The sequence below is a fragment of the Anser brachyrhynchus genome, assembly GCF_964034855.1.
Source record: "Anser brachyrhynchus genome assembly, chromosome: 4".
In the NCBI taxonomy this organism is placed as follows: domain Eukaryota; kingdom Metazoa; phylum Chordata; class Aves; order Anseriformes; family Anatidae; genus Anser; species Anser brachyrhynchus.
In genome coordinates this window covers 7,453,980-7,467,944 of record NC_137698.1, presented here as the reverse complement: position 1 = coordinate 7,467,944, position 13,965 = coordinate 7,453,980, and the positions used below count along the sequence as shown (strand labels likewise).

The following is a 13,965-nucleotide window of genomic DNA, read 5'->3' as shown; positions in this document are numbered from 1 at the left end:
CATTAGCACACTGTCCTCTTCTATCACAGGCTCTTTTACCCAGCTACCATGCAAGCTCCATTTAGTGCTGTAAGAGGCTATCATCTCTTTTAAAAGATAAGTCAATATTGACCATGTTTTCCAAGACAGAAATAGCTTCTGTTCATGTTTCCATATTACAGAAGCAGAAAGAATTATGATTCTTTCTTTGATCTCTAGCACACTGCTACCTGTCTCCTGTTTCTTCTTCTGTATTCACACTTAAAGGTCTGGCACCCTTCCCTCTGTTTAATGGAAACAAATAATAATTGATGCACATTCATATATTTATTCTCAGTTTTCCAATCATCAGACACGCCTGTGTAGATTGGCAACAGATCTAAAACAACTGAAAAGGTAGACAATTTAAAAAACAAAATATAACACAACCATTCTTCATAAAGTGCTTGGAAGTATTAATTTGGTAAAATATTCAGCGGTGAGCCATTCTCTAGTACATCAGTTTATGATTTACTGAAATCGTTAGTTCAAACACACGGTCACACATCACCCAGAAATCCTAATCTCTGCCGTATTTTCCTTGCCTATCAGGTAATGGAATAAGAGGATGCTAAAATCATTCAGGAAGGATACTTAGTTCCAACCTAGAGTTTTATTGAGCAGTACTTCAATTTCCTGGTGTGTGAGCTGTTAAACTTGCAGCTTTATTAAAATCCAAAGAAACGGCTTGCTTTTTTTTTTTCTTTTATTAAAAGATTGCCAGTTAAAAGCTGTTTAAATAAAGCCAAACCTTTCACAACACCTGTGACAGAAGCAAGTATGGTAGTATCATTGGCTATTAAAAGAAAATTGCTGCACAATACAGAGATTTTTCCTGATTCCTGCTTTGAAGTAGAAGGAAAGATTATTTTATTTCTAAATGCTGTGCTTGAAGTCTGGATGTTGAGCTTGATCCTTTTATTCAAGGGTGGTGGTGGCGGATCTTTCAGAAATGTCTTATTTCACAATTTGTATCTGTTGTATTGGAGGATAATGAAGTTTGTGCTGCTGCTAAGCCATCTGCTGTTTATCATTTGGGAATCCTAAAACGTCAGGACACTGCGAATACTGCAATATAAAATGACAAGTTAGTGACTGTAGAAAACCCCTGTGACAACATCAGCACAATACTGCTGTTTCCTCTGAAAATCTAGGTTATTACTCTTAACCAGGGTACTCCTCACCTCCCCTGCCTCAGCTTGTAGGAAAGTGATGGAGCAAGGTCCAGCAAGCTGAATATACTTGGTATCAAATGAGGAAAGAAAGGGGGTAGGAGAGCAGATCTGAAGGCTGCCAGGAGGGTAGTGGAACCTTCAGCATTGGAAAGATAAGCATTTTCTTTCCATTAGAAGGGGTTAATTTGATCTAAAACCCCCTCAAATTACAGCCTGTAAGTGGAGATACACCTGCTACAGTAAACCTAAAAAAATACCACCAGGGTATAAGCATTCCCATTCACTTTTTGAGGCATTTTTTTTTTTCTTTCTTTCTTTCTTTCTTTCTTTCTTTCTTTCTTTCTTTCTTTCTTTCTTTCTTTCTTTCTTTCTTTCTTTCTTTCTTTCTTTCTTTCTTTCTTTCTTTCTTTCTTTCTTTCTTTCTTTCTTTCTTTCTTTCTTTCTTTCTTTCTTTCTTTCTTTCTTTTTCTGATCAGGAACAACATGCAATAAAATAATTAACTGAGCTCTACTGTGGCTCCTTTCTCAAGCAGGATATGTTGATTTCTGGTATGGATGATGGATGAAAGGGGCCAGAAATTTCATTTTTTCAAAAGTAGGGCTTGGCTTTCATCCCCTCATCTGTTAGAGTGCAGCTGGCCTGAGGTATGGGGACAATGTGCATAGATCAGAGATAATCAGGAAAGGTGATTAATTCCCTTTCTTGCAAGTGTTTAAAAGGACAATCTGAACTTTCTAATGGTCTTGGCTAAACTATCATAGGTACACTGCAGTGGGATTCTTGCATGCTCTATGCAGAACGCTGTGAACACTATTTCATTTAGTAAACACTAAAATGTTTGACTGAGTAAATGATCAGGGGCAACATGTCTCTGTCTTCAGGTTGACTGTCGGTATTTTAGCAAAACTGATGTCTATGTCCTCGCCACTTCCCCTGTTTGCCACACTAAAATCCAAAAGTGACATTTGCAGCACATCTAAAATAAGGACAGTCAAAAAACGGAGTAAGTGCTGCATAGTTAAAACCTGGGAACAAACCTAAAAGAAAGCATCAGGGGCAAAATTCTTCATCTGCTACATGATTTTTGTGTTTAGAGCAGGTAATGCCTAAAAAATTGCTAGCAACTGACAATGAAAAGAAAACATCAATATCATCCTCCAGACTGTGTAAGTTATAAAGAGCTAGAACCTTCAAAAAGGTAGCCCCCACATGTATTGAAATACACAAAAGTATTTCCCACTTCCGCCAACAAGAATTTTCAATTATTGCCGTGGTGAATCCTTGTCAAACATCTCTGGCAAGCAATATTTCTGATTTCAACATCCAGTGAAAACATAGTCTGAGTTGAACTCACAATATCTGAAGAATGCATGAGAACCAAATTCTGAGTTTGCAAATACTAGTTGTGCATATACACAAAGTAGTTTCCCTTTTGAAAAGCTCTAAAGTTTAGGGCAAGCTACCCAGTGACTTTAGGACTAATTGCACTGGGACTCTGTTCCCTAACTCATAAGAAGAATGGTATTTTGCTTTTCCAGTAAATGTAGGTTATTTCTCTGTTCCTGTTCCTCATCCTAAAATGTTTCCTGGAATGTGAGGTAACTGACTTCTGGCGCTCTGCAGATTGACATTTTCAGTTTCCTTGGGTTGCTTGCTCTTTTTCAAAGCACGGTGGGCACTGATTTGCTGATCTGTGTGGGTTTTTCTCCCTCTGCCACTCAGACTCTTTGCTCAAACTAGACAGGAAGCAGAATCCAAAAGTTCCTCTGGAAGGAAATAAAACATCCCTTACATTTCAAAAGCTAAGGTGTTGCTGCCTTTGTTACTACAGCTGCAGCTCACGGACACACAATATGCTGGGCAAGATTAAGGGGCACGGTGCATTGCTTTCACCATTCTCTGTCATGAAGTCGGTCATGTTCTGTTACGGTACAGTTCTTATTTATACAGAACTTTTATAATTAAGCAGTGTTTACCTCTTCCCTGCCCTTAGCAGATCAAATCCTTCATTGATTTTACTGAAAGGAAGGGTGTGGGTTATTAATGGGTCCAGAACAAATTTTTTCTTCATGTAGTCAGCAACCAGCTTGGGGACTGAATCTTTACTCTTCCAGCCTGAAAGAAATCCACAGGCAATGTATAATGAACCATTAAATGCTTGTGAAAATGGGAAAAACAGGGACTTAAATTCTTAGATAAACTTTCTACAGCAGAATAGCATGATGAAATGTTGCAGTATATCTTTACCTTTGTAATACAGAGTGCCAGGAGGAAACATGATGCTGTATATAAGTGCAGCTAATCTACAGTGGAGTGGAATGCATATGACAAACCCAGCAAGTGCTTTACTGATACAAGACTAAGCTTCTGAAGTTTGAATCTTGAAAGAATCCAAACTTTTTCCCACATGAAATACTGATTCAGGCTGTCTATTGATACTTCATGCCCTCAGTAACACATAATTAAAAAAAAGCCACAGTGATGACATCTATGTTGGTAGCTAGAAACTTGATTGCCTAGATGAAATAGGGCAGCAAGGTATTTATTTTTCTTAGAAGCAGTACTAAATAGAGCTCTCTCTAATAGCAGGATCCCCTTCCAGAAGAACTTAATTTGTCTTTTGTTATTTTATTCAGGTGTCTGCTGAATCTCTCAGAGGAACTGGTTGCAAAAGGGAAAATCTCTTGTTGGAATTAAGCTTCCTCTGGCCTTCAGTTTTGTGTTCAGTGATCTAGGGCTCACTGAGTGTAGGAATCCTCTGGAAGAGCCCAGAAAAGAGAAGGAACTGGGAGTGATGGCAGCTTGCTGGGGCCTGACCTTCATGGCAATTAGGTTGGTTTGACTGCCAGTGTCCTCCGAGACTCTCGACTCTCCATCTTGTTCCCCTGCTCTCTCTTCTTTTTCTCTTCCTCTGTCTTTTTATCCCTCTTATTCTCCATTTGTCTTTTTCTTGGTCTTCTCTTCCTTTCTTAATACCCTCCCACACTCTTTTGCTTTTTCCTCTTTTTCACTTTTTTTTCTCCCTTTACCCCTTTCCTCTCTCTCCCCTCTTTCTGTTTTCCTCTCCCTTTCTCCATCCTTTCTTCATTCCTTTTTTCTCTTTTAATACTTTTTCTCCCTTTGTCCTTTTCTCACATATCTTTCTCCTCCTCTCTCCTTTTTTCTTTACATTTTTTCCTGCCCCCTTTCTCTTTCTGTTCCCCCTTCCTTCTCTGCCCCCCTTCTCTGTCCTCCTGCCCCCTTCTCCCTGCCCCCTCTTTCCTTCTCTCTGCCTTTTTTCTCCTTTTCATTTTTCTCCTTCCTTCTCCCATTTTCTGTATTTTTTTTAATCTCTTCCCTTCTCTTTCTCTCTTCCTCTCTTCCCCTTCCTCTCTGTTTTTCTCTCTCCAGTAACCACTTCTGATAAGTGAGTCTCCTTAATGAATTCTCTTTGTGCTACTTTGTCAGCAAAATAGTTATCCGTAGTATGTCCAGCTATAGGTAGTATAATAAGACAAGCTAAGCAGTGAATTTAGATACATCTGCTTTGATTCAAGATGATTTACAAGTTCCCAAGCCAGTTAAATTGCATCTTTCCAAGTTCTTACCTCCAAAGACAGACCCTTTCCAGGTGCGACCACTGAAGAGGAGCATGGGGTCAAAAGTGATATTCTGTGCTGCAGGGGGCACTCCCACAATCACGCTGACTCCATAGTTGTAGTGGCATGAGGCCAAGGCTGCAACCTGCATTGAAAACAGAGAGGGACGTGCCAGGGTCACGCAAGACCTGCCACTTGGAGCACAAACATTTGGTCCCTTCTCCTCTCAGGAGTCAGCTTGCACTTCATGTTTTGTTATTGCAGTCACATCAAACAATTTCTCAAGCTCACGTCCTTTGTCTGCTGTCATGTTTTAGCTTGTTCTGTTTCCTTACTTTGTCTTATTCATTAATGATAAGACACTGTTGGAAAGAAGATACAGAGTTATGTGAAATTTAGCCACTCTCCTTAGGCTCCCTTTCTGCCAGAATATAGAGGGACTACATTTAAGCTCCCTTTCCGAAGTTTGTGAGTGTCCTTCTGTCCTTACGTCTTAGTGGCAGATAGCCAGATTTCACATGTTTAAAGTTAGCTTCACAATTTGCCAGTGGCTCTCAGCCCCTCACCCTCGGTGCTTAGTTGGTTAGAGAAGAGAGAGCTAACAAGCTAATGCCTCTTTTGACATTTTTGGTTACATACCATGGTTTCGATACGGCCAATGACCTCGAAGGAGTAGTCCACGCCATAGCCAGTCATTCCAATCAGCACTTTGTGAATGGGCTCCTTGTAATCTTTAGGGTTAATGCAGTCGGTGGCTCCCAGCTCCTTGGCCTTGGCAAACTTGTCACTATTGATATCAACGGCGATGATGCGAGAAGCTCCAGCCGCCTTGCAGCCCATGATAACAGAGAGGCCAACTCCTCCAAGGCCGAAGACAGCACAGGTAGAGCCTGCTTCCACCTATGGTAACCATATTAACACAGTATCCTCTTATCCTGTTACAGCCCAGGTAAAGTGCAATGCATGTTCTTACTATCAACATACTCACCTAAGCCAATTCTTGTAACTTAGATATCACACGTTAAAAAGAAACTTGCATATGCATACCCTACAAGTCTAGTAGCCAACTATGCTATTATAATCCTACTTGTGACTAAGGTAATTTGTTGCTAAAATACATGTCTGAGACTAGGTCTTCATTACAGCACTCAGCTTCAGGCTTATAACCAGTTTTTTTTTATGATGCTCTATATTCCAGTGGTGTTAAGATCTGTAGTGTCACTCCACTGGGGGTAGTGCCAGCTGTAAAAAGTCACGTTCGTGTACTGCTACAAATCATGAATTTTCCATGTATAGGCTCCCTGTATTCCTAGACTTAAGTTACAATAAAATAAATCATCTCATAACATTTTTCTAGGGGTAATACAGCTAGAGTTCTGAGAGAAAACCTAACAAATGGTAGTAAGTTTTTTTTAAATTGGATTTTGAATTTAAGATTCCTAAGTACCTTAGAGAAACGTAGGCAGGCAAAGAACTAGTATCTTCTTTCCAGCCTGAACTCTGCGAAAGGAGCCTGTACTTCCTGGCTGCCATGCTGAAGACCTGTTTGCAGGCCACACAATCCTGAATGGCCCAGAAATGCCCATGGTACTTACCTTTGCAGTCTGCAGAGCAGCTCCATAACCAGTAGAGAATCCACAGCCGATCAGACAAATTTTTTCTGGAGGAGCAGCAGAATCGATCTTGACTGCAGCAGTGTCATGCACTACTGTGTATTCAGTGAAGGTGCTTGTACCAATAAAATGGTGAATTGGTTTTCCCTTACAGGTAAACCTACTGGTGCCATCAGCCATTAAGCCAGCAGCTGAACCAATGCTGTTTGAAAGATAACCAGAAATAATGGCAAATGAGATCTGTTGGATGCGGTCAGTTCTGTGTAAATTAAAATCAAATAAGGGCCACAGGTAACCCAGGAAACTCACTCATTTTTAATGCACATATTACCCTTGGAGCTTAAGCAAGCGCTGCATTCCCCACACTGTGGAATGAAGAGGGGAATGACCTTGTCTCCTAGAAAGAAAACAGTGATGACAGGGGTGTTAAAGAAAGAAAAAAAGACAAAAGGCATGCAGGAAGCATGCGGGTAAAAACATAAAACAAGCATATTTTATCCATAGAAAAATGTGCACTAGTAGTGCAGTGCTGAACTTATTTCCTTCATCTGCCCACATGCTGTTGGAAGATAAACCATCTCTCTGATGTAAACAACATCATTAATGCACTTATGACAACTACTTTCAACATGCAATATCCCTGGTGTCTTTCATAAAACTGAGTCTTAGCTCTGATATAAAATCTTGCTAGCTGCTGCCATTCACCAAGTACTCATTCAGCAGTTTTTTTGCATCTTCTACTTAAAAATAATGCTACACAGGTGAGGAAATGGAGATAAAACTGACATCCATTAGGACAGGAGGCTGACATGCTAAGATAACAGGGCTGTAAACTGCATGTAGAAAGAACAGGAAATTATTAATTTCCCAGCCCTCTTGTGTCTCTTTATTATTTGCAGTCCTATTACTGTTGCTTTGGAGTAAAGGCAGGTAAAATATTTTTCAGAGAAGCCCTGATACACACAAGGTAAGACATCTGTAATTCTCTAGCACAATGTGAATAGCAAAGTAGCTGCTACATCCTCAGTGCAATTTTTTACTGCTGTACATTTTCCACAACAATAAAGTATGGTAAATCCAGAACAATCCCTAGACTGATAATTCCTAATGCAGATCAATTTGTGATGTGGCAGTTTTGAAATGTGGCTAGTATTTGATGTCTTCGAAGTCAAAGGAAATCTTTGATTTCCACTAAAAAGTGGAAAATGACCTACAGAACATAAAATGTATGCACATGCATGCACACACACCACAACCCCCACTTTATTTAGAACTTTTTGTTGTAAGCTTAGTAATCATTCTGGTAAAACAGCTTAGCATGTCTTTTTTAGAAATCAGAGTTGTAAATTAAGCACCGTCAAAGAAACATGATTGTGTGCGTGTTCAGACCTGCTGTTTCAGCTCACCTGGAAACACATGGCAGCTAGCATTAAACAACAGAGTGATTTATCAAGTTTTTGAACCAAAACTTAAGAGAAAAAGCAACCAGGGCTATCACTGAATTTTGAAATACACATATTTCTTTGGAGTTAAAACAAATCAGAGATCTCAAATAAAATTTGTTCTCATCACACATACCAACCTGCTTTGGACAGACTTCATACCTGCAGCCAGTACAAACAAAGACAGTAGAAGTACAGAGGTGTTAAAAGTGAACTACTTAGGTAGTTTAACAAACTTCCTGGATAAAATTCAGCATTGCTACACAGATTTAGCTCACTGCGTATTTCTTCTTAGCCCTTGTTAGAATTTGTTAAATCCTGGAAAATTGTAGTGAAACCCTGTCGAATCTTGCAGCAGGTTAGAGGAAAATCAACACCTTTTGCTGACTTCTGTATCTACTGTCTGTGGTTCACAGAGGATGCAGTGTGAGGATTATCCTGTGGGGATGTGTGCTCAGAGCCATCCAGCACAAGGAGAGAGCCCTTGGTGAACAGTGCTGCTGGCGCTGTCTTCATTGCTCACTTCAGCACTGACGCTGAACCCAAGCAAACCTGCAGCAGAGAGGGCATCCCAGTTGTGTCCTGATACTCTTAAAATGAAATAATGAAACACAAAGACCTAAGTTCTGATCTACTAAAGTTAATAGATTATTTAGATGTTAGGAGAATGAAGGTGCTTTAACATGTTGTCTAATGCTTTTTCCCAAGGTATGATAAACTATACTTTTATTATTCTTGAGAGAGATTAGTTGTATAAACTGTGATTACAAAACCTTCAGCCAATACCTGGTTTCCTCTGACCAAGAGCAGAGAACCTACGGGAAAAGCACGATACCGGTGGAAAGCAAGGTGCAGATGTTTTTGTCAAAAGCAAATGAAATGGAATGCAAAAAATCTGAAAATAAATCAAGACTGGGAACACAGAAAGATGTGAACAAACAGCACATACTGTTTTTTAAGATATCCTTGAAAAGACTCAAAGTTGGCACACACTCAGCGATACAAGTATTCACGCACATAACAATCTTGACATAAACAGGAGTCTGAAAACTCAGCACAAGGTTTGTGTTCAGTATTATGCTGTTTCATACCTGGCTTTAACGAAGTTACTCCCTCCCCAACACTCTCCACAACACCAGCCGCCTCATGCCCAAGAATTATTGGAAAAGGCATAACCAGTCCTCCAGTTACCACGTGGTCATCGGAGCGACAGATCCCTGTGGCCAAGATCTGATTTAGAGGAACGACAAGAATGCTTCAGCATTTATCTATGTCATGTCACATACAGAAGTCAACATATGTCATATATTTGGAGCAGCCACTTGCTTCTCTCCAAAATCACATGTGCACACAATAAAACTAATCTAAATTCACACCTTTGATTATGTGACTCATGATTTTCCTCATTTGTATTGTTTCAGCCAAAAAAAATCAGCCATACGTAGTATTCTACAGTGCATTTTGCCTTTTCTTGCATTCAGCGCAGCCGTATTTCTTTTAAAACTTTCAAGTATGCCTTTACAACTTTTATTTTGACAAGTGCAGCCATTGACAGCATGTGACGAAACCTCTCTTGAACAACACTTGAAACTGCTCTAAAATGAAAACATCTGACTGTATCAGATGGTCAACACCCAGACAAAAAAGGAGGCACCCAGCCATGCTGAGCAATTTCCTAGCACATATTCTAAGAAAGTAAAGGAGAAATTCTTGCTTCCTGGGGATTCAGATTTTTGCCTTGTTGCAGGTGTGTTATTAAAAAACAAACAAATAAAAACCTGACCCGTGATCACACTTAGGACTTGAAGTATGTTCCATAGTATCTCCCTGAACAGTAAATACTCACCTAGTGAATATTTTCCAAGACTGGATCCTAATAATCTCTAGAAATAATTGTGACTAACAGCAAGTTTGAATGCAATTCATAGCACTTATTTTTAAGTACCTTAATGCGAACTTCATGTGCTTTTGGTGGGGCAACTTCCACTTCCTCGATAGAAAATGGTTTATTGGCTTCCCACAGTACTGCTGCCTTGCATTTAATAACCTGCAAAAAGAGCAAAGGAAAAGGGAATGGCACTTGCACTGGGAAGGTCACCACACCAAGACAGATTCTTACATTTCGACATGCAAAATTCCTGCTTGTTTCTTGGGTACAGGGAAAACTAGAGAGAAAAAAACAAGTGAACAAAAACCACAACCAATACCAAAGTAACTGTATGTAAGCCCATGTTTTTTTCCCACCAAGATCACGCCTGACTTTGTTCATATCTCTGCTCCCACATTCAGTCCTGCTCTTTCTTTGTGGTGTCTGCTCATCCCACAGCTTTAAAGGACTCCAGGCCATGGAATAAGGTTTTCCATGTCTCCCTTATGGGGAACAGTGACTCCATTAAATTCTACTGGCTGCAAGTGTTCAGGTGGAATCGTCTTGACAATGCAAGACGTTCAGTGCATGCCTAAGCATCCTGCATGACTGGGGGGGGGACACGACTCTCCTGCAGTGTAGCACCACTGTGCTGAACAATTCTAGTGAAGAACAATAGCAACCTTCTCATATCAAAGCTTTTGAAGAAAAAACAGACGTCTAATTAGCAAGAACTTGTCAACTGGTAATGAAGAAAACAAGCACTAGGTAATAATAGACATATGAAATAAAATAGCACACTCTGGGCAGGCAGACACAAAGTGGGAATGAGCACAATGCTTTGAAAAAGAGGCTCAGGAGACATCTGCACTAAATTTAATGCTTCACGTGCCAAGTGCAAGTGTGATCAGTAAAAAATTTACAAGTGAAGCCAGATTTTAAAGGGCAACATTTAATGGGCAAAGGGCCCATTAATGGAAAAAAGGGCTTTATGTTTATACTCTATTGCACACCGCACGATAATGATTACACAACTTGCAAATGCAAAGCTTAAAGAACAAAAAGTAGCCAATAACTGTGGACTGCTGAGAACAAACATATCTCTCATTACAATTAGGCATTGGTTAACTCCGCTCTGTTGTGATGGCTGACTCCCTGTGAACTTTTGTCAGCTAGAACATATGCATGTTCTCAACCAACTGATCTACTACAGCAAGAACTGTCTGGAGTCACAGCATTTTCATTTTTTTTTTTCTATTCCTGTTTTCCACCAGCCTGACAAGTCAGTGCAGCAGAGGGAGAGTAAGTTGCAGAAACACACCCTTTTACAAAGGATAAAGATCATGCTGCATGACCAAGTAATCTGCACGGTAACTCATGTATTAACTCCAAGACAAACACGGTGAAAACAAAGTGGTTTAGGTCCACCTCAATACTTTATTTATCTTGCTCAGTCAAAGGCTGAATGGAGAGCCAAACTTGCTGATTTTACCTCCACATGAATTAAAATTAATTTTGCACTTGCTGTATCTCAGAGTTAAAGAAAGCCTTATTTTTTTTCCCCTCTCTCGTTTTGTTCAGTTTTGGAGTAGTAAAGACAGCTGGCAGGAGCAGCACACAGTCCTGGTACTTTCTTAAGGCACATTCCAGCAAGGTGCATTCCTTCAGTCATTTTCCATGTATGGCTTCCTGTCCATTGACCATTCTGCCACATTTCAGTGTATTTTAGCATCTCTCATGTAGCCTGAGAAGCTTGATACACTGACATCAGCAGCAGTAACAACCTCACTGTCTCTCATCACTTTCTATCAAAGATGTAAATACTCGTTTCAGTCCCAGCTCAGTACTGCATTGCATGTGATACGTACTTCAGTCTTCATTAGCTTAACCCTTAAACTCATTATATGCGTATTCAAACTTAATGACTGTCTTAACATAAACAAACCCTGAAATATAACACAATGTTTTCTGAAGACAAACCATTAATAAACTGATAGGAAATGTCAAGGAGCTAATAATAGTTTGAACCAGCCTTGGATCTCAGAATGGAAATCAACACAGCTGGTAAATACATTTATTTATCTGAACACTCACTACATTATATTCTATATTAGCCCATCCAATCAGAGATTAAAATTAGCTTGCTCACCCTGGGGTGACTTAATTCTCATTCTAGCACCATTAGCTTATGTTGCCTCAGTATTTAAAATAAATACATAAATAATTATTGCCTTGAAGAGTGTAATAACCATTTCCTAGGAGCGTACAGCGTTCTGCAAGGAAAAGCAGCTCTACCATAAAAGCTTTCTCCGAAACTGTCATTTATGCCATACTACCAGTATTTGTGGTGTCCCTGCAAAGAAACTGCATTTAAAATACATTACTTAGCTGCAGAAAAAAAAAAAAAAACACAAAAAAAAAAAAAAAACTTTTCTAAAAACATTTCTGCTTACTTTGCCTGCTGTGCTCATGTTGACTGGCGTTTCTGTTTCAGATCTTGCTACCACTGATTTCTTGTGCCAAGGATTGGGTCAGCTGCGAAGTGGTCAGGTTGCTGATTCCGCAGGTCCTGTCCAATACACTAGAAGCTTGTCTAGCAAAGTGCTCCTGCAAGTGCATTGCTCCGACCTTTTAGCCAAGCTGCCAAGCTCAGAGTCCCACCCCTTAAACATCCAATGCACTAGAAAGAAAATAAGCCACCCGTCTGCTGAAATCTTGGTTTTCCCAATTCCTTTGTCAGGCTCATCCCCACCCTTTTCACATCCCATCGGTGGCTGGCCTCAGCTGGAAGCTGTCCCCTCCTTCCACCTCGCCAGGAGGCTGCCCTCCGAGCCTGCTGCTCTCAGTGCAACTGTGGGAGCAAGGAGAAAGGGGGAGTGCTGCTCTTGATCTCACAGAGGCAGGGTCATGGGAACACGAAGGCTTTGTTGAATTATTTTGTTGACACTCTTAAGAGCTCAGCTGATGAATTAGAACATGTTATTGTGCAAGATGCTTAAGAAATATACACTGTCAATCTGCAGCCCTAATTGCTCCTCCGATTCCTTAGTTTTACAGTCTGGCTACTCATTAATCTGTTGGACTGGCTTTCAGTGATCACTGACCAAGGCCAACGAGCTGATCACGCTGATGGGAAAACAAAAATCAGTAAGCTGGCCAGAAACTGAGAGGATGCATGTTTCTTACGACGTGGAACACTGCTGATTTCACAAGAGACCGCCTGACCTGTTGGATCTGCCAGCTCCAGCAAGCCCAGGTCCCTCTGCTCCTCAGGCACCCACACACTTACCCTCTCCTGACACAACATCTAAGGGTTGTGCTGCCCACGGATCACGAGTGGAAAACGGAGGTGCAGGTGCATTTAAGGGCTCCGTGCTCCTTTGAATCAGGTTAAGGCTCCCATACCAATAGGCAAGGGCAGGACATCTCCTGAAAGCAGGGTTCACCATGGACAGTCTGGGGAGCTCCTCGAGGCTTGTTTCTATATTAACATAAATATTTTTTTTTCCAAATACTAGATTTTTTAAAAATTATTTTATTTTATTTTATTTTATTTATTTATTTTAAGATTTCTACCTTTACAACACAATGAAAGGCTGGGTGGTGGTCAGCACCACATGCCTTTGCTGTGGATTTCAAGCTTCATCTATTTTCAAATTATTTCCAACACTTTGAAATCAAGATTTTGCCCTCAGAAACAAGCAAAAAAGAAATAAAATACTGCATATAACCTAAGTAATAAGTACTAAGTACATCAGTCTCTCAGAATTACCTGTATGATTAATTATTTTAAGAAGGTGTACAGAAAGAGGAGCTTGGGAGAAATGTGGCAGGTATATGTAATGTCAGGGGAATGCTTTGGGGATGACAACAGAGTGCAAGAGGCTGAAGAGGTCCAGCCGGCTAGGGATGCAAACCATGTTTGGCCCAGGCTAGAAAAGCAGAGATCAAGAGCCCCTGCTAAACTGTTTCCAAGACCCACAGATTAAAAAAGAGGAGGGTGTGACCTGAGGCTTCCTATGTAAAAAGGCTCACAGAGTCCATAGGAGGTGACCTGGCTTACCTCCAGGGAATGGCAGACCTCGGGGTACTCATCCATAGGGGCTGCTCTGCTGTTGCAGTCTCCCCGCTCCCCAGTGCTTTTACAGTATAACAGTTCTGCTTTATACAGCAGTGGTCATAATTCATCTCAATGGATGCTTCTTGAAAATACAGAGCTACAGATGGCACAGAAATTTCATTTGCTTTCAGCAAAGTTCATAGGGAACCTA

General features: G+C 40.5%; 1 protein-coding gene across 1 annotated transcript; it reads right to left on the bottom strand.

Moving 5' to 3' along the window:
- Window positions 1–287: 287 nt before the first annotated feature.
- On the bottom strand, window positions 288–12,542 carry LOC308194424 (alcohol dehydrogenase 1). Its single transcript, XM_080590360.1, has 9 exons — window positions 12,148–12,542; window positions 9,773–9,874; window positions 8,919–9,057; window positions 6,695–6,782; window positions 6,368–6,587; window positions 5,412–5,672; window positions 4,782–4,917; window positions 3,171–3,309; window positions 288–1,086 (listed from the first exon to the last, which is right to left on the bottom strand). The coding sequence occupies exons 1-9, from the start codon at window positions 12,163–12,165 to the stop codon at window positions 1,062–1,064; spliced, it is 1,128 nt and encodes a 375-aa protein (XP_080446486.1). The 5' UTR covers window positions 12,166–12,542; the 3' UTR covers window positions 288–1,061.
- Between the last annotated feature and the right edge of the window lie 1,423 nt (window positions 12,543–13,965).